A 19,420-nucleotide genomic window follows, 5' to 3' on the forward strand; every position below is an offset into this window, starting at 1 on the left:
ACTCCAATGCCCTTTTGAATTATCTAAGCTGCCTCTAGTTTCTAATGACTGAAAATATTACAGGCCATTTAAGAGAAAGGAAGTGTTAATTTGGATTCAGCAATTATTTATTTATAGTGCTCCTAAAACCTGCGAACTTTTTCTTGGAATATTCTGTTTGGTTCACTGGCATGTTTCCTTCCAGAATTGCACCAATCTGGTACATTAGTATAACCACATGGTCTATGGCTTAAGGCCTTTATACAACTACACCTCTCTCTGGTCTCTGCTTGCATACTTCCAGCAAGAGGAACTCACCATCTCATGATGCAGTCCAATTCATCTTTGGACAGTGCTCTAAGAAGGTTCTTTACTGTACTGAGCTGACATTTGTCAGCTTGCGGCTTCCATTCTCTGTTAGTAGTTCTGAAAAAGTCCTTAGGTCTATCTTAGCATTTTGAAGCTCTTCCAAACCATCTTCATGCAGGTCTAGGACACCCCATGATGTTTTTGTTTGGTCATAGATCTTTTCTTCCATGTATAAACCCTGGAGAAACCCCAGCTTGTTAAGAGTCCACTTTGTAGCCACATTCTTTCCTTTTTCCTCCTTGGGAATCATTTTGACAACAACACAGCACTGTCACAAAGTGATTAAGAACAAGGACTCAGGTACCAAGTTGCCCAGGTTTGAATCCCACTACCTTACCTACTGGCTATGTGACCTTGGGCCAATAACTTCACCTCTCTGAGCCTTAGTTTCATCCTCTGTAAAATAGGGATAATAATAACACTTAGCACATAGGACTGTGGAGATAATTAAATGAGTTAAGACATGCAGAGTGTGCTTAGAACAGTGTATGCCACACTGGCACTCAGTAAGTATTTTTAACTATACTTATTCATATTGTTGTCATCAAAAGCTAAAATGGATCCCTGGTCCCTGCTCAGTTCCAACACTGTGTTTCCTGGGAAAGTGGTACACTGCCACCCAAACCAGCCTCCTCCAGTGTGGCCCAGATATCACGGCAGGCTGTGAGGGAGAAGTAGTCTGTTTGCCTGTGGGAGGCACCTTGGTCATTACATGGACAGTCTAGATCTCAGGCCGGGGTGCAGTGGAAATGGTAGGCTCTGGAAACCCAAGGGTATTGCAAAAAACTAGCTGCCTTCTGCCAAAGCAGCAGTCCAGATTCTTGCTCGGTTTCCACTCCCCTCCTCCAAATCTGAAGAGATTATTTGGTGGTCACTGAGTCACAGAAGTTGCCCTGGAATTGATCTTCAAGATGGTCTAAATCCCCTCAGACTCTGAGGCCCAGAGAGGTGAAGTCATCCACCAAACGGCAGCCCAGTGTGCCATGGCCTATCTGGTGCTGGAACTCAGACTCCCTGATTCCCAGCCAGTCACCTTTCTACCTAGCCCCATGCTGTCCTTGTGGGGGCAGGTGTGGTGGCTGGCAAAGGGGACTTCCGTTCTTAGATTGCCCCAGCATCAGGAAATGTGGTTGCTTCATTCACTGGATGGAAACAGCATGGTTTTTCATGACCTTAATGACAGTGGCATGAAGTAGGAGGAAATTCTCACTCCCAGCCCCCGCCCTAAGCACAGCATTTCTGCTCCCTAGGCAAAAGTGCACCCACCCCTGACAACACCGCAGCGTTTACAGGACGTGTTCTTGGGATAGTGGAAGATGTCCAGGAAGCACAAAGCCAATGCCAGCTCTCCCCTTAAGCCAGCTCTCATCACTGAGGTGTGGCTCTGTAAAGAGCGTGGGTCCTGCAGGACTAACAGCCCAGAGCCTGCACAGCCTCTCTGTGCCTGTCTCTATGGTGGAACTGGGGACATCCTGCTGGTCAGGGTCCTCAGCCCAGCTCCTGGCCTTTGGTACTAGCTCAGGAGGGCCAAGATCCTGGAAGCAAGAGACCTGTGCTCTGCTCCCAGCTCTGCCCTTAACTCGCTGGGTGACCTTAGCTTTCTGATCTATAAACAAGAACGGGACCAGTTTATCTCCAAAGACAGAGTGGAGCCTTTGTTCATGTGTTCAACATTATTTAAGCATCTTCTCTGAGACAGGCCCTGTATGGGGTTCTGGGGTGCCCAAGGAGACCAAGATGAGGACCTGTCCCCAGGAGTTCCCAGACTAGTGTAAAAGACAGAGAACAAACACAGGTCTTATGGGAGGTTAACCTGAAAGAGACAGGGTTCCAGCTGTAACACCAACTAATGGCATGGCCTTGGATAAGGGAATTCTCTCTGGGGATCAGTTTCCTTAATTCTGTAAAGTGGAGCTAATAGCACCTCTTCATGGGGGAGTGTGAAGATTGCATATGTGTACTTGTGCAGTACTGTGTAAGGCATGATTATTAGCATTGCATTCGTGGCTGAGGATGCACTTTTAACCAGCAATGATTTTGTCATTCCTGTGGTGGGCCAGGTTCACCTCCCTTCGCTGGTTTCCCCGGAAGGCCAGAAAGATCTAGCTAGAGTGGAGAAGGAAGAAGAGAGGAGAGGGGAGCCGGAGGAGGATGCTCCTGCCTCCCAGAGAGGGGAGCCGGCGAGGATCAAAATCTTCGAAGGAGGGTAAGACTCATGTTTGGTTTGCATCGTCTGCTTCCGTGGAATAAGAGCTGGCACCCATCGGTGTTCACGGGCAGCAGTGGCTCAGTTGGCAAGGGCTCTGCCCACAGGTGCCCTGTGGTCCCAGCGATGCCTTTCAGCAGACATCACCTTCCTGGGACTCTCAGGCCCCTCTGTTTAAGAATGCCGTGGGGCTTCTTGGTGGGGATGGGTGATGCTGGGTATTTGTTGAGGATCTGGAGAGGTCTGGGTCTTTCTCCAGCCCCTCATTTTCTCAGATCCTGGCCAGGTTTCTAGTTCCTGCATTGGAGTTGCCATCCCAGTATCCCAGCAAATGTCCAGACTTCTGTCTCTCTTGACATGTATTCTCCAAAAGTCATCTCTGTACTGCCCAATGGCCATCTTGGCATGTCTGGTTTCCCATGGGGCACTTGGGCTCAGCCGACTAGGCTGTTTGCAGGGCTGACTGCACACTGTATGCACCAGGTGTTTCCACTGGTCCCTATCCTGACTGGCTGGGGCCCAGGGCTCAATGGTTGGTGAATATTTTGAATCTCATTCGTAGTTATTCACCTTTGATGCTTGACTTTGGGAAACGAATGGTCTAAACGTTTCAGAGCTCACAGCTTCGGGGACTGTCTGGGCTCTGGAAGGGTGCCGTGTTTCAGACGTGCTTTGTGGAAGTTTTGTGCCAGCTGTGTTTTGTGTGGCCACATGTTTGCTTCCTGGGATTTGGGTGTCTGTGAGCAGGTCCCATGCCGCTCTGTCTCAGGGTCCTGTGTCTGTGTCCCTGGTGTGATCAGGGTGGCCTGGTTCTGCACAGCCCTGAAGGACAACAACGTAGAGGAAAATGCGCTTCCTGTGCAGGACAGTCCCCATGAGCCGGGGCCAACATGGCTGTCACTGGGGGCCTCTGATCCTCTAGCACCTGCAAGCGCCTAACTCACAGGGTCAGCGTGGGAGGCACGGGAGTCCTCCATAAGGTTGGGGGATAACAGAGACTGCCACCCTCCCCAGGGCCACCAGTTGGCATCTTCTGGTGGCACTGACCAGCAGGGGCTCTCAGGAGAGAGGGTGCTTAGAAATGTGGGCAGCAGGGTAGTCAATGATGGGAAGGGGGCTAGGGGTAGCAAATGCCCCTGAAACCTACTGCCTAAAATACCAATAGCAACTGCGTTGAAAAAACACTGAACCAAAGGTCTTTGAAAATGCCAACCCTCTTTCCATGTGGGGAGGGACGCGGGTCCTCCTGCTGTTTGGTTAGAGCGCCCTCGTGTGTCTCTGTGTTCTCATGCCACTGGATCCCTTAGAGGCCACACAGAGGCAGGATTGATGAAGTGCCTGCTCACAGCGACTGGCCCTCTTCCTTCTTGCTTCAGAGGTTCTCTGTGGGCTCTGAGGGCTGCTGAGTGTTTCCTGGTGTCCCAGGAGCTTGCCCCAGCAGCAGTCTGTGTGTGCCTGAGGAGGTTCGCATCTTCCCTGAGAGGCAGGTGCTCTGAGACCTCATGAAGCCTGAGCCTCCAGAAAGGCAGCTGGCAGGAGCCACTCCCTGCCCAGCTCCCTGCTGGATGTCTCTACCTACACGGTCCGCAATGGCTGAAGGAGGGGGAAGATCACCCACAAGTCCTCTTCTCCTCTTCCTCCAGCTGGTATGGGTCCTACTCCCTCTCCACCTCCTTCCAGGTCTTCACTTAGTCCCACCTGCTCTGCTTCAGAATCCTCTCGGTTGAGTTCTGTCATCTCTGCCCCACTTACCTCTGTTCTGCCTGAGACTAGCCCCCCAGCTCTCCCGCCCTCAGTTTCCTTATCTGTAAAAGGGGGAGAATAACATTTGTAACAGGGGGAAAATAACGTGGGATTTTCAGAGGACCTTGTGAGACCCCATATGAAGGCTATAATTCATAGCTGCTCAAAAAATGGACATTGGTGCATTTTCCTACTAGTATATCCATTTCGTCAATCTCTGTCCGGGACAGTCCCATCTGTTCTGTCAGCTATGGAAGGTATCCTCTCCCTTTCAACTTGTCACATGCAATTTGAGCACGTATGGAACTGATTATAGTGTCAGATCCTTTCCTCCCCCAGCCTGGCTATCTCAAGCTGGGACCGTGCCTCCCACTCTCACTTCTGGTGATTCTTCTACATTCATGGTTCTCTTGGGGCTGGCATCACCCCACAGAGTGTTTGGAAATGGTGAAGGAGGGGGAGGGCATTTTGGTTGCCACATAACCTAGGACACTTCCGGCATTTCAGGGACGAGGCCAGAGATGCTGACCTTCCATTCCACCAGCCTTACAACCTCTTGTTCCCCCAAATTGCCAAGGGTACCCACACCCAGAATCACTGGGCACACTCTTCTGCAATCCCACAGTTTTGCCTTAGACTCAGTTCTTCCTTTTATTTTTTTCTTTCTTTTTTAATACAACAAACATATGTATTTCATTCCTGTACACATTTGAGAAGGATCTGCTATGGAGCTCTGTTCCTTAGATCCAGGCCAGTAGAGGCTGAGAGAGGAAGAAGAAAACAATGGTTCCACCCAGAAGCTTCTGCTCACATTTAAATGGCCAAAGCAAGTCACATGGCCTCACCTAGCTCCATGGGAGTAGAGAAGTGCATTCCTACCGTGTGCTTGGGAGAACCTGAAATATTTGGTAGATATAGTGCTCATGACTATTCAAATTGGTTTAACATACATCTGTAACTTGTTATGTTTACTCAACAGTGTTTTTGACATGCATCCATGTTGATACATGTAGACCTAGTTCATCATGAATCAGTAAGCCAGACACAAAAGAGTAGATGCTATATGAGTCTTTTAATCTCTAATTAAACTTGCCTTAATTTCTTTCTTGACCTCCATTTCAGTGACTGATCAACTTATTAATTCATCAGGAAGGAGGATCTATTTAATCAGTGCCTTTTGGGTGCTCTGTGCCAGAAAATGCAGTGGCCCATGGGGGTTAACTGTCATCCTGCCCTCAAGGTGCTTGGGGACTACACCAAGGTGGCAACACAAGACCCACTGCTAAGGTGGGGATGGCCAGAGCTGAGAAGCTCACAGCAAGGGAAGGATGCCTGGGGGATGGAATAGCTAGAGAGGGCTTCCCAGAGTGGGTGGGGCCAGGCCCAGAAGGGTGGGCGAGACCCAGACAAGTGGAGAGGAAGGGTATGCTGCCCAGCAGTCTACCTGCTACAGGTGTGATGGCAGCTCCCGTACCTGATCAGTGAGACTCACTTCCTCTTGCCTTGAGCATTCTCCCTTGGTAGTGTCACCCATCTCCTTAGCCCCAAGTCTCATCTCTGTGCCGACATTGCTACCTCTGGGTCTCCAGCCAGGACCTCACCCCTGAACTGCAGACACTGGTTTTGATGCCTCCTGAGCATTTTTGCCTGGGAAATTCACAACACCTCACACTTAGCATGTGCAAACCAAGCCTTCCACTTCCCACCAACAGCATCTCCTTCCACATCCAGATCTCAGATGACACACCCAGCCCTTCACACTCAGAACCTTAACATTGTCTTGGACGCCTTCTCCCCCTTTCCAGTTAGACCCCAATCCTGGTGTCTGCATGAAGTAGTCAGTGACTCAATGTGGTCTCTTTACTCCCTCTGCCACTGCTCTGGCCACCCTATCTCTAGAACTCCAATGTTGGTGCCACTGAGCATCACTAAACATGATTCTGCCTGTGTCATGCTTTTCTCCAGAGCCGTCTGTGGCTGCCTCACCTACAGGATCCAGTTTAAACTCAGCCTGTGAGTGCTGGCCTCAGAATCTGATCTGCTCCTGTCGCCCTTCACCTTTTGCTGCCTGCTGGGCCCTGCCATTGCCAAATCCTACCCAGCCTTCAAAAGCCAATACTCAGCCCTGCTCCTCTAACGAGCCTCCCAAATCCCTCCACACTCTGTAGTTCTTTGTGTTACTTCTGTCATAACCCTGGTGCTAAGATCCATTTCTGTCTCCTCCCAAGTCCCTTCTTGACTTGGGTCCTGGGGTAATGCTTTGCACACACAATGCATCAATCTCTGTTTATTGCACTAGTTTCCTGGCACATGGCCCCCTCTGCATTCCCCATCACTTCCACACCTGAACAAAGCCCGCATTTTCCAGGCAGCCCCTGGGAGTGCCCATCAGGGATGTGATGGCTCTCTTACCCAGCACCTGTGCATTTGCCTTGGTTGTTTAGAATGGCTTTTTGTTAAGCAGTGTTGTTTTCACACACACAAAGTTATGTTGTTCCTTGAGAGTAATGACTATATTGTCTTAACTCAAGTTCACTTGTTGCAAGGAAAGCTGGGAATTCAGCCCAGTGGGCTTACATGGAAGAGGAAGAGACTGGAATTGATAGGAACCACCTGGATGACCAAGCCCAGTTGGGTGGTGTGTTGTTGGGGCTTAGGTCCGAAGGGAATGATAAGTTCAGATGGTGAGATCCCAGGAGTCCATGCCAGACCCTGCATGCTGCAGGACTCAGCTGCTGCACCTCCTATGGGAGGGCATTGGCTCCCATCCCACCTCACCTACCCCAGTACCTCACTCCAGCCATTGCCACTCTCCTGGGCTAGGAGAGTGCTCCTTAAGCATACCCGGACTTAAGGTTTCCACCTTAAAAACACTTTGGCTGAAGGGCCATATTGCCAGATTTCTCTTTTTCCTTTAAAGAAAAACTCCAGAAGAAGGTGACTGTGTTGCTCACCTCCGTATCTTTCCTCCTGGCTTCTCTCAGACCTATTCAAGGTGGGCCTTTGGGCTCCTCACACCTCAGAAGCTGCTCTTATCCAAGTCAATGATGACCCTCACCTTGCAGAAGTCAGTAGTCAGTTCTCACTTCTATTCTTTCCTGAGCCATTGGCAGCATTTGACACAGTCAATCCTTCGCTCATCCATGCAGGACTTTGTCCTCTTGGTTTCCTGGACACTGCCTGTATTAGTCTGTTTTCACACTGCTATAAAGAACTGCCCAAGACTGGGTAATTTATAAAGAAAAGAGGTTTAATTGACTCATTCACATGGCTGGGGAGACCTCAGGAAACTTATAATCATGGTGGAAGGTGAAGGGGAAGCAAGGCACCTTCTTCGCAAGGTGGCAGGAAGGAAAAATGCATGCAGGAGGAACTACCAAACGCTTATGAAACCATCAGGTCTCATGAGAACTCACGCACTGTCACCAGAATGGCATAGGGGAAACTGCCCCCGTGATTCAATTCCTCCACCTGGTCTCTCCCTTGACACATGGGGATTATAAGGATTACAATTCAAATGAGATTTTGGGTGGGGACACAGACAAACCCTATCACCTTCTTTCTTGATCCTCCTCTTCCTTGACTGGTTACACTTTCTCACCATCTTCAGTGAGTCCCATCATCGCCTGATCTCTGAACATTAGGGCTCCACATGGCCCAGCCCCAGGCTCCGTGCTCTTCCTCTAAACTCAGTCCCAACGTGATCTATACACCATCTACGGGTTGATGACACTCAGATCCCTATCTCCAAGGACTTCTCCTCTGAACTCCGGGTCATGCATCCAACTTCGTATCTGGGAGGCGGTCCACCTGCACATCAGTGAACCCACCCTTTGTCCACAGCACATACTGCAGAACTGTGACTCAGGCCTCTTTGACATTCCTTAAAGAAATTATTTTAAAAGTTTATTTAATTCATTACTGTTCCAGTTGAAGGGGTTACATTTTTAACGAATGTACTTTTCTATCTCATCTATTTCTATAGCTGAATTAATTTTTATCCAAGTCTTAAGAGTTCGTGCAGTGTACGCAGCACATTTTTGTGACAGTGCATTTGTACATTTTGAAGTGTGTGTGTGTGTGTGCCTGTGTATGTGCACACATACCTGTGTGTTTCATGAAATAGTAGCTTGGAGAGAATAGTGTTAGTTTTAAAAAATCTAAAGATTATTTTCTTTTCTAATACTTTTTTTACAAATCCATTTCTTCTTGGACTTTGAAACCCAGAAGTGTAGCATAATTTTCAGCCTAATAATCTGCTGTGCCTAGTCCCATTTTGCTGTGAACTCCAGATTTAGAATTATGTCTTTGGGAATATGTGTTACCTCTGTGTATTTATTGGGGAACAAATTGATTAAACTATGAATTAAATAAGTGGTAATAAGTTGGAGCCTTTTGGATAGGTGTGTAAAAAATAAAGTCAGTAAACCACTCTAAGAACCTAAACAGTAGCAAAACCACATACCACAGGAGGGTTGGTGGCGTGGAGGTTGGGAAATGTATAACATAGGTAGACAAACTGTGCCTATTACCCACACTTGCTTTATATCTCTTTAAAGTCTTTTAAGTGGTCAAAGATGGGTATAGTAGTCAGTTCTTGCATTGCTATAAAGAAATACTGAAGACTGGGAAATTTATAAAGAAAAGAGGTTTAATTGGCTCATGGTTCTGCAGGCTATACAGGAAGCATGCTCCTGGCATCTGCTCGGCTTCTGGGGAGGCCTCAGGAAACTTTCAATCATGGCAGGAGGTGAAGGGGAAGCAGGTGCTTCTTACATGGCTGGAGCAGGAGCAAGAGCGGGAGGGATGTGTCACACAAGTTTTAAACAACCAGATCTCAGAACTCACTATAGTGACGACAGCATGAAGAGGGGATGGTGTTAAACCATAAGACACTGCCCCATGATCCAGTCACCTCCCACCAGGCCCCATCTCCATTACTGGGGATTACAATTTGACATGAGATTTGGGCAGGGACACAGATCCAAACCATATCAGTGGGGAAAGCCATCTTCTGAAGGAGAGCGGCAAAGTCACTCATTCAGTTAAGCAAGATGGACATTCTGCATATGCAGTTTCATTTTTCTAGATGCTTGGACCGAAAGCCACTCTGTCTTACATCATTAGCAAATCCTGGCAGCTTGGCCCTGAAACCGTATCTAGAATCTGCCCATTTTTCCCCACCTCTGGGTCAAGCCACTGGTAGCTCACACCTGGGTGATCACAGTGTCCTACAGTCACCTGCTCCCACCTTCCCCACTGTGGTCCGTTCTCAGCCCAACAAGAGTGATCCTGTTAAGGTCCACACACCCTGCCGCTCCTACGCCGTGTCCCCCGAAGCCCTCACGGGCCTGCATGTGCCGGCTCCAGCTCCTCCCTGACCTCTGCCTATGGCTCTCACCCTGCTCCCTGGGCTTTGGCCAAGCTCTGCTCTTTGTAAGACAAGCTTCTGCCCCAGGGCCTTTGCACTTGCTGTGCTCTCTGCCTGGAGCTCTTTTTCCAGAGACTCTCATGGCCCCCTCACTTCCCTCCATCACCCTTCAGTGAAGCCTTCCCACACTACCCACCATGAATTTGCACACTCCATGGCACTTCTTATCCTCTTCCTTTCCTGCTTTATTTTTCTCCAGGTATTTACTAGTGTGCTTCTGTTTCCTCCACCAGACTGTAAGCTCTGTGAGAGGGCAGGAACTATGTTTTTTTCATTGCTGTGTCCCCAGTGCTGAGAATATTGCCTGGCACATGGGCAGTGCTGTGGAATATCTATTAAATGAAGGAATCTTCCTCCAATGTGCTCAGGATTGACTGAGACCTTGGGTGAGAGGGCAGGTCCCTGAACTCTGCAGCTCATAGAATCTGGGAACAGAATTGAGACTCTGGGTCTCAGGAAGGATCAAGGACACAATCAAGGCGAAACCAGGCCAGTGAGAACCCATCCATCAGCCTGAAGGCAGGCTTGGTCTGGGGAAGGTGAAGTCAGATGGCCTCTGTTATGGGGCAGGCTCTGGGGTTGGGAGCCAAGGACTCTTCCTTGCAGACCATTCTGCTCTGCAGGTGTTCAAGGTAAAAATGAAATACATAATGCCAGAAAGGGCTGGCTCGTGGGCCACTAGCTCCCAGGCCAGGGCCTTCTCTGAGCAGAGCCCTTTGTGTTCTAGAAGCCGAGAAAATGGGTCCTACGTTCTCAGCTCTGGGTGAGGGGCTGCTCTTCTTCTGGGGTGGGTCTAGGCTATCAGGGCCCTGCCTTATCCCTGAGGCCCAGCACCTTGCTCTCTCTTTAATTCTCAGGCTTCTCCCCAGAAATGTAGATGTGCAGCTCTGAGCATGGCCCAATGGGCTGGGGAGTGAAGTGTCCAGCCCCCATCACATGAGCCCACGCTGGGCTATTTCCTCTTTTTCTTTATACCTCCAAATCCTGTTGCCCCCTCTCTCCTGGGGAATATAACCCAGACTTTGGGAAGGAGTAGTGGTTGTCAGGACAGCACGAAGAGCAGGATCCTGAAAGCCCAGGTGAGACATCAATGGTTTAGACCAGGAACATGGCAGTGAAGATGGAAAGAGGAGCTATAGGACTTCTGATGACTATGGAGGCTGAGAGAGAAGCCTCCACTTGAGACTGACTACCGTATTTCTTGTAGTAACCACTGAGTAGATGGTGGTGCCCTTTATGGGGTGAGAAGGGATGGAGGAGGGAAGTGAAAAATAGGTCTGGGGACAGGGAGATCAAAACTTGTTGGACATGTGACTTTTGAGATGCCAGGCCAAGTGGAGATGTTCAGGGAGACATTTGGCAATTGGATAGATGAGCCTGGCCCTCAGAGGAGAGGCCTGAGGTTGAATACACTCTTCAGAGTTGTCAGTGTATAGATGCAATTTAATGCTATGGGCCAAGATGGGCCATCTTGGGGGGAGATGGAGAAGAAAGAAAAGAAAAAGGCATCCAGGACTGATCCCAGGATACCAGCACTTCTAGGGCAGACAGACACACTGCTGCAGAAGAGATTGAGGAGGAATCGCCAGAGAAGCAGGAAGAGACCCAGCCAAGTGTGAATCCTGGAAGCCAAGAGAAGAGAATGTTCAAGGAGGAAGGAGGCTCAGCCCGGTGAGGACAGGCATGTGGCACGTGCCCATTCAACAGGGCCCTGTGCAGGTGACTGGTGACTGATGGCAGCTGTTTCCATAGTGATGGAACCCTGATGGTATGGGCCAAAATGAGGAGTGGAGGTGCCTGTGTAAGCGTTGTCCTAAGAGGCTGGCTGTGGAGGAAAGCAGCACAAATCAGGGAGGCGGTGCCTGGAGGGAGTGTGAGCTGGAGCAGGCAGGTGTTTGAACTGAGAAGTCCTCATGTGTGTTTGCTGCAAGGAATGCCTTCTAGCAAGGGGCAGGTGATGATGCCAAGGAGAGAAGGGGCAGGGGGCAGGAGCAAAGCCCTGGGGACCTGCAGGGGCATTGATGAGAAGAAGACACTTCCCTGGTCATGATAGGAGGAAGAGAGGATGCTGGTTTGGGGGTGGGCAGTGGGGAGGATTCTCTCAGCCCCATTCCAGGCCTCTTTTCACTATTCCAGGCCACCTATGGGCTTGAGGTCTTCACCCACCATGCATTTCTGAATGACTATTTTGAAACCAGAGTGGAAAATTTCTGTACCCAGGAAATCACTTAGACTCTTGGAAAAGTTGTTCCTCCATAAAGATGATCCTTCAATAAAAATCTCCTGTGTTGGTCTAGTTAGGGTGACTGTGCTGGCCTTCTGGATTTCCTCTGAGGACTCAAAGGACTTCCCAGGGAACACTCACTCCAGTCATCAGAGACAACTGATGATGTGCTGTGAAACCCAAATCATGGATGGTTAAAAAAAAATGTGAAAAGCGAAGTGGAAAGAAAAAAGACATATTGATCATTGGGCAGAATGAGTGTCTGAGTATGCTGGACCCAGAGACTTCCAGAGCCCTGAGCCCTGTCAGGGAAGATCTCTTTGCCTCGTATTAAAATTTAAAAGGAGACTTTTTTTCAAGCGGGTACAGCCTTAGGTTCTTGGGTAGGGGGGTCTCGGGCAGCCCCTGGTAGTCCCCTGAGAGCTACAACGAGGATGTAGCATCCTCTGGTTCTGGACACTGTCTGCCTGGATCCTGGCCTCTGTTTCTATCCTGGGGAATCAGGCTGGGCTCCCAGGAGGAAGCTGGCTTCTCTCTGTCTCTCTCCTGTGGGAAAAGCAGCCTCATAGAGAACAGAGGCATATGTGCTCGCTTGCCCTCTCTGTGTGTGTGTGTGTGTGTGTGTGTGTGTGTGTGTGTGTCTTTCAGTTTTTATCAAAGTTACACATGTCTGGAGTTTAAAGAGTCAAATATTTCCATAGATTTTGTTGTGGGAAACAGCAGTACTCTTTCTCTTTGCCCCACATTTTCTCTCTGCCCAACCCCCACCCACCCGCCGGTCACCACTCCCAGAAGCAGTACCTTTCATCTCTTTTGGCAGATTGTCTTGGTTTGCCATATCTCTACATAATGTGCTTGGGTTGCCCATGACTTGGCTTCTCAGCTTCAGCATTATCTGCAGGCTCCGAAGCCTTTGCCATTCGCATTCCACCTTCCGCCACCTCCCTATCCTCTCATTAGTGTTGTATCATAAATAATTCACAACCAAGCCATAAAGTGAACCATGATTACTTTCCTTTCCTGTTTTCAGTGTGTATAATCATTGTATGTATGTGTGCTTAATTGCACTTTGTTTTCTATACATTTGTTGCTAATTCAACCCCAGATTCACGCCTCACCCAAATTTCCCCTCAAGACATTGGAGATGTTCAGCAGCGACTGACGCTCTGTGCATGCCGTCTTGCTGAGGCAGGGGCTCCGCTGAGTTGTCTGGTGGCTCCTGACTGCCCCGGGGCTCCCCTCTCCATGGTGGTGCACTCTCATCCAGCCAGCTCCCTCCACCCACTCCCAGAGGTCCTCTCTGCCTCCTGTGTTGGGTCTTCTCTTTCCAGAACCTTGGGTCTTCCTTTTCCTTGGTTTTCATCCTCATCTTACAGAGACCATCCTTCAGTGTGGTCTTCTTCAGAGAAGATGCATGAGAGGGAAATACTTTGATCCTTCACATATCTGAAAATGCTGGAAATGTCTTTATTCTATTTTGCAGTCGATTGAAATCTATCATAGAATTCTGGGGTGGAAATCATTTTCCTTCAGTATTGTGAACACATTGTTCCATTGCCATCTAGCTTCCTGGGTTGCTCTTAAAAGCTCCAAGTCCATTCTCAGTCCTGTTGCCTTCTTTAGGGTCCTGTCTTAGGATCTTCTCTACAACCCTAGAACATGACATCTCACAGTGATAGGTCTTGGTGTGGGTCAGTTTTCTCACTCAGTGGCTCTTTCAGTCTGGTGACCCTGGGACTTCTGCTTTAAGAAAATGTCTTGAGTTATTTGATTATTTCCTCTCCTCCGTTTTTTTTTTCTTCTCTCTCTCTGGAACTGCTGTTATTCAGGCCTTGGCCCTCCTGTCTGTTTTCTCTGATTTTCATACCCTCTGTCACATTTTCCATTGCTTTGTCTTTTTGCTGGATTCTCTGAGTACGTCCCTCCATTTTGTCTCCATCCATTCTATTGAGTTTTTGATTGTTGTTGTTGTTGTTTGAGATGGAGTCTTGCTCTGTTGCCAAGCTGGAGTGCAGTGGCACGATCTCGGCTCACTGCAGCCTCCACCTCCTAGATTCAAGCAATTCTCCTGCCTCAGCCTCCCGAGTAGCTGGGACTACAGGCGCCCGCCACCATGCCCTGCTAATTTTTTGTATTTTGAGTAGAGACAGGGTTTCACCATGTTAGCTAGGCTGGTTTCGATCTCCAGACCTCATGATCTGCCCTCTTCAGCCTCCCATGGTGGAGTTTTTGATTTCTACTGTCACATTTTCCGTTTTCAAGAATTTTTTTTTTCTTGAATGTTCCTTTAATGGCATCCTGTTCTTGTTTGATAGACTCTACTATCTTATCTCTCTAAGGCTATTAACGTTAGTTGTTATTAATGTTACTTGTTTTTTTTGGCTTTACTCTTGTTCTGTTTTTAGGTTTTTTTCCTGCGTGGTTTCTGTTTCTCTCAAGTGCCCCTTTATTGTGTGTTTATTTGGTCTCGTTTCTCAGACATCTGATAGCCTTTGGTGTCTTCTCATGTTTAAGAGTGGAGGGGCTCAAAGATGATTGGAAGTGATGAGTGAGGCTCTTTGACGGCGAATTCCCCATAGCTGACTGCCGGGGCTGTTTCGTCGGGGAGTCTTCAACGGTGGTGCCTTTCTTCTTCAGCAGAATCAATCCCTATGAAGACTCAGTCTCCCTCTTGGTTAAAGGGTCTGCTTCCCATGTTCTGGAATTCGCAGGAAAAAGTCAGGGAGGAGGGGAAGAAGGAGGGGTCTCTGCAGCCAGTCTGTATGCATTCACTTCCTCCCCACTATTTTTTTTTTAATTTTTATCTATTTATTTTTTTTGAGATGGAGTCTCTCTATCACCCAGGCTGGAGTGCAGTGGCATGATCACAGCTCACTGCCACCTCCGCCTCCTGGGTTCAAGCAATTCTCCTGCCTCAGCCTCCTGAGTAGCTGGGATTACAGGTGCCTGCCACCATGCCCAGCTAATTTTTGTATTTTTAGTAGAGATGGGATTTCGCCATGTTGGCCAGGCTGGTCTCAAACTCCTGACTTCAAGTGATCCACTCACTTCAGCCTCCTGAAGTGCTGGGATTACAAGCATAAGCCACTGTGCCCAACCCCCACTATTTCTTTATGGCACCCCTGCCATGCCCTCAGTGTGCCTGACATCCCCCCTCAAAAGGGCTCAGTTTCAACTCACGCAGAGAAGAAACCTCCAGGCTTTCTCTGGGGTGGGTGGGGGGAGAGTCTCCTGAGCTGCTGGAGTTGAGGCGGGGATGGGAGTCTGACAGCTTCTAACAAGACTTTCCACCAATCGTCCTTACCTTGGTTCCCTCCACCCCAACCTGCAGAGGCTTTGAGGGATCCTGGGATGTAAATCAGATTGGTTCCCAGATTTCCCTGCTGCAGGCTTGGGATTCTGTCTCTTCCAGTCATTCATCTCTTTCCAGCTTCCAAAAGTTTACTGTTAGTCTCCTATCCCATTCCCCTCTTCTTTGTGGGTTTATTATACCAAAAAGAAAGAAAGAAAGAAGGAAAGAAAGAAAGAAAGAAAGAAAGAAAGAAAGAAAGAAAGAAAGAAAGAAAGAAAGAAAGAAAGAAAGAAGGAAGGAAGGAAGGAAGGAAGGAAGGAAGGAAGGAAGGAAGGGAAGGAGAAAGAGAGGAAGGAAGGAAGGGAAGGAAAGGGAGAAGAAAAGGAAGAAAGTTTTTCCCACTATCTTTAATTAAAGACCGCCTGTAAGGTGGTATTCAAATATTTTTTAGCCATGCAGCCCATTCTTCCAAAGAACTCTTCAAGAAAGGTCACCCTCTCAGCCCCACCCCCAGACCCCAGGAGCCTATTGGCACCTCCCTGAACTTCTAGGACTTGGAGGCACAGGTGGGAACCTGACAGTGTTGTAGAAAGTCTTTGGGCTTTGAACTGATTCAGAGTCAAATTCTAGCCTCACTTCCAGTAATTACTGGCCAGTTACTTTGCTCTTTGAACCTTAGTTTCTTCATCTAAATAGAGATAATGACACCCGTTTCCAGGGTCCTGTTGAGAACTAATAGTAAGATAACATGGGCTTGTTTATCCCAGGTCCAGCATACAGAAAGTATACAAGTGTTCAGCAAAGGGAGTCTTCCTTCCTCCTTCATAATTCTTTCCTTCCTTCCCTCTTCTTTCTTCCTTGCCTCCACTAGCGTGATTCTGATTTTCTTCAGCCTAAGGTGGTCTTTCTGCCCAAGGAGGAGAGAGATGCTGTCTTTGTGTGTCTTTGGTGGCCATGTGTGGACGGCACATCATAGAAGAGAGAAAAGTCTGCACCAACTCTGTAAATGCATTGACCCATGCACAGTAACAATGAAAACTAAAATGCAAAGTGAATATGGGTCAGGCATGGTGGCTCACACCTGTAATCCCAGCACTTTGGGAGATCATGGCAGGTGGATCCCAGCACTTTGGGAGACCATGGCAGGTGGATCGCCAGGAGTTTGAGACCAGCCTGGGCAACGTGGTAAAACCTTGTCTCTACAAAAAAAAAAAAAAAAAATTAGCTGGGCATGGTAGTGTGTGCCTATAGTCCCAGCTACTCAGGAGGCTGAGGCAGGAGAATTGCTTGAGCCCAGGAGGTCAAGGTTGCAGTAAGCCATGATCGCATCACTGCACTCCAGCCTGGGTGACAGTGATACCCTGTCTCAAAAAAAAAAAAGTGACATATGGACTGTTGGACAGATGAAGTGTCTGAGAATGGGGCTGAGTGTGGGTCCACCTGAATTTTCTTAGCTGCAAATCACAAGAACATTTTATCTTTTCCATCTTCGGGCATTGTTTGAAATGAGGTCTTCTGCAGGGAGGGAGGTCACGTGGTGTGAGCCGTGGAGCTGGAGACTTTGTGTGACCCTTTCTGGGTCACAGTTTTCTCATTTGCAATTGGAAGATGTAAGAATGAGGCTTGGGCTGTAGAGTCTGGAGGACTGGGGTTTGAGTCCCAGCTGCCATTACTAGCTCTACAATTGCTCTTTGTGAGTTTCTCTTCCATGAAATGAATGATTGCCATGTGGTTTGGATGAACTATCTCTGGCTTGTCCAGATGTGAATGTGCAGGGTCTTTCCAGCTCTGGAAACAGCAGAGCTTGGCACTAAATCCTGGGAGCTGCTGCTCAGAGAGAGTCTACCGAAAAGGCCTGGGTGAGGGAGCTATGCAGGCTCCTTCAAGCCTTGTCTCCATAAGGAGAAAGCTGGTCTTCCTTGAAGGTCAAAGGACCTCATCTGAGCTTGTTGCAGGATGCTTCTTATTGGGCAGGACTGTGGCTATGTACCCTGGTTTGAGGTGAGGCATCTGCTGGGAATTCTTTCCTTCCAGAGCCCAGAGCTGGGTATCAGCTTGCTGGAACACCTGCAGGTGAGGTGAGGAGCACAAAGGAGATGCCAAGTCTCCAGAGGGTGCTCTGGCCTCAGAGGCCTGGATGAGAGAGAAAGCACCTCTCTACCCACAGCCTGGAGTCTCTTGGAGGAGGGGCCTCTGCTGTGGTGTATGAAGAAAGGAGACCCAACCCAGCAGCTTCAGCAGTTCCTTGCAGTCCACGGGGTGAAGTCCTGGCCCCGGGAGGCAATGAGGTCCTCTGTGAGTCAGTGCCAGAGGTTTTCCAGCCTGGCCACATCCCAAGGGTGCATGAAGCTCCAGCTACATCTTCCCTGCTTAATGTGGCTGGGTGTCTTTCCCTGCTCTGTGGGTGGAGGTGCTTCTCAGGAGTGCTGGGAGTATAAAATCAAATCAGACGCATGAAACAGTTGCCCAGGGCCTAGTACTCTGCCCCCAACCCCGTTGCCAGTCAGAGCCAATGGCCTGCATCCTTGAAGACCTGCCCTCTGAGCACGGCATGTGTCCCAGTTTAGCACTAGGTGACAACAGCACACCTGGGTTCAAATCCTGGCCCTGCGCCTGACACAAAAGTTGTTTAACCTCTCTGGCTCAGTCTTCTCATCTAGAAAATGAGAATAATCATAGTGCTGTGTCTCAAAGTTGTTGCAGATTAAGTGAAATGGCATTTGTGCGTAATGTACTTGGCATGTAGAAAGTTGACCTCTTTGGCTGAATTATCAATATTTACTTCTATGATTGCCTCTTCAGGGAAATAATAAATTCCGGATAGTGCCACCCCCTGCCCCCATTACTTTTCAGCAGAGTATAAACTCTGAACTGGACCACCTGCATGAAAATCTAGAATCTCTGAGTGGCTGCCTGAGCATAAGTTATGTAACTGCTCTGTGCCTCAGTTTCCCAGTCTGTAAGATGGAGATAACAGTACTATGATTATATCTTAGAGGGTTGGTATGAGAATTAACCAAGTTGCTACCTATGAAGTACTCACGGTGCGTGGCACATAGTAAGTGCTTCATAAAATTCAGCTGTTATTATTAGAAAAGAATCCTCAGAAATCACTTAATCCTAATTCCTCATTTGCCAGTAAGGAAACCGTAGCCCAGGGAGGCATTAACATGGCATGTTAATGATGGAAGCCAGCATCTTGACCCCCGCTTAGTATATGCCAACAGGAGGAAGGAAGTAGGAGGCAACGTGTGATAAGTGTACACAAAAGCATGTGCCATCCTTCCGTGGCTGTCTTGATGGCAAGGAGATGGTGTGGTGGTGGGATCAGGTTGGAAACCTAATGTGCCTTTGGCTCCCTTGCAGAGGGATATTCAGCCCCAGAGGATTCCAAGCAGGTTGAGAGAGGCATCCCTCCGTGGAGACAGATCCTGAGCAAAGGAGGAAAGTGTGCTGCCAGGGAGGCCTGGGGTGGCTTCGGCTATAGGAAATACACACTGATGAATTCAGGGGAAATGGACATTGGGTTGCAACTTGCTCTCAGATGGTTCAGGAGAAAAATGTTCCTGTATGTTTGTGATGTTTCTAAATAAAAACCTTAAACGATAATACAGCACGGCTCAGAAGAAGGGGGACCAGGGAAGCCAGGAATTGAGGGAAGACTTTAAAAGAGACAGAGGGCATTGGGAGCCAGCCAGGCAGACTTCTGGACAAGTGGAGTCTGCTGAGGCCAGGAGAGGTGGTGAAAGGCCTTGGACCAAAGGAGGCAGCGGGGCCAAAGCTCCAAATGGAATTTTGGATCTGTGCTATGGATGGGGTCATCTGTTGACACGAGTGGCTGGCAGGCCCAAGATGGACAGGCCCAGCTGTCAAGAGAGTCAAGGGAGGTGTGTGCTGGGGCCCAGCAGCCAGCAGAAGACAGAGCAGTCTTGGAGTGGGGCAGCATGGAGTGGGACAGGCTTACTGGGCAGGCAGGCTCCCAAGAATGTGGTGACAGCTGACAGGGCTGCACACAAGAGCCAAAAAGAGCCTACGGCAGCCAGGGAGAAGCCAGGCTATGGGTTAGGCCTTGTGACCAGCTGGCAGGTGCAGTTGGCAGACTGGGCCAAATGTGGCCAGCCAGGGGGCTGGACAAAGTTTTTAGAGACTAGAGCCAAGGGTAGGCCGGGCACCTCC

At 48.8% G+C, this 19,420-nt stretch overlaps 1 protein-coding gene across 5 annotated transcripts in view; it reads left to right on the forward strand.

Moving 5' to 3' along the window:
* The window catches only part of HIVEP3 (HIVEP zinc finger 3), a 530,006-nt gene that overhangs the window by 457,623 nt on the left and 52,963 nt on the right, over nt 1–19,420 (forward strand). For all 5 annotated transcript variants that reach the window (XM_034962612.3, XM_034962640.3, XM_034962626.3 and 2 more), the window contains one exon: nt 2,409–2,554. In XM_034962612.3, the coding sequence (XP_034818503.3) occupies nt 2,409–2,554 (146 nt within the window). The remainder of the gene's footprint in view (nt 1–2,408; nt 2,555–19,420) is intronic.

Source organism: Pan paniscus, chromosome 1 (assembly GCF_029289425.2).
Source record: "Pan paniscus chromosome 1, NHGRI_mPanPan1-v2.0_pri, whole genome shotgun sequence".
Classification (NCBI taxonomy): domain Eukaryota; kingdom Metazoa; phylum Chordata; class Mammalia; order Primates; family Hominidae; genus Pan; species Pan paniscus.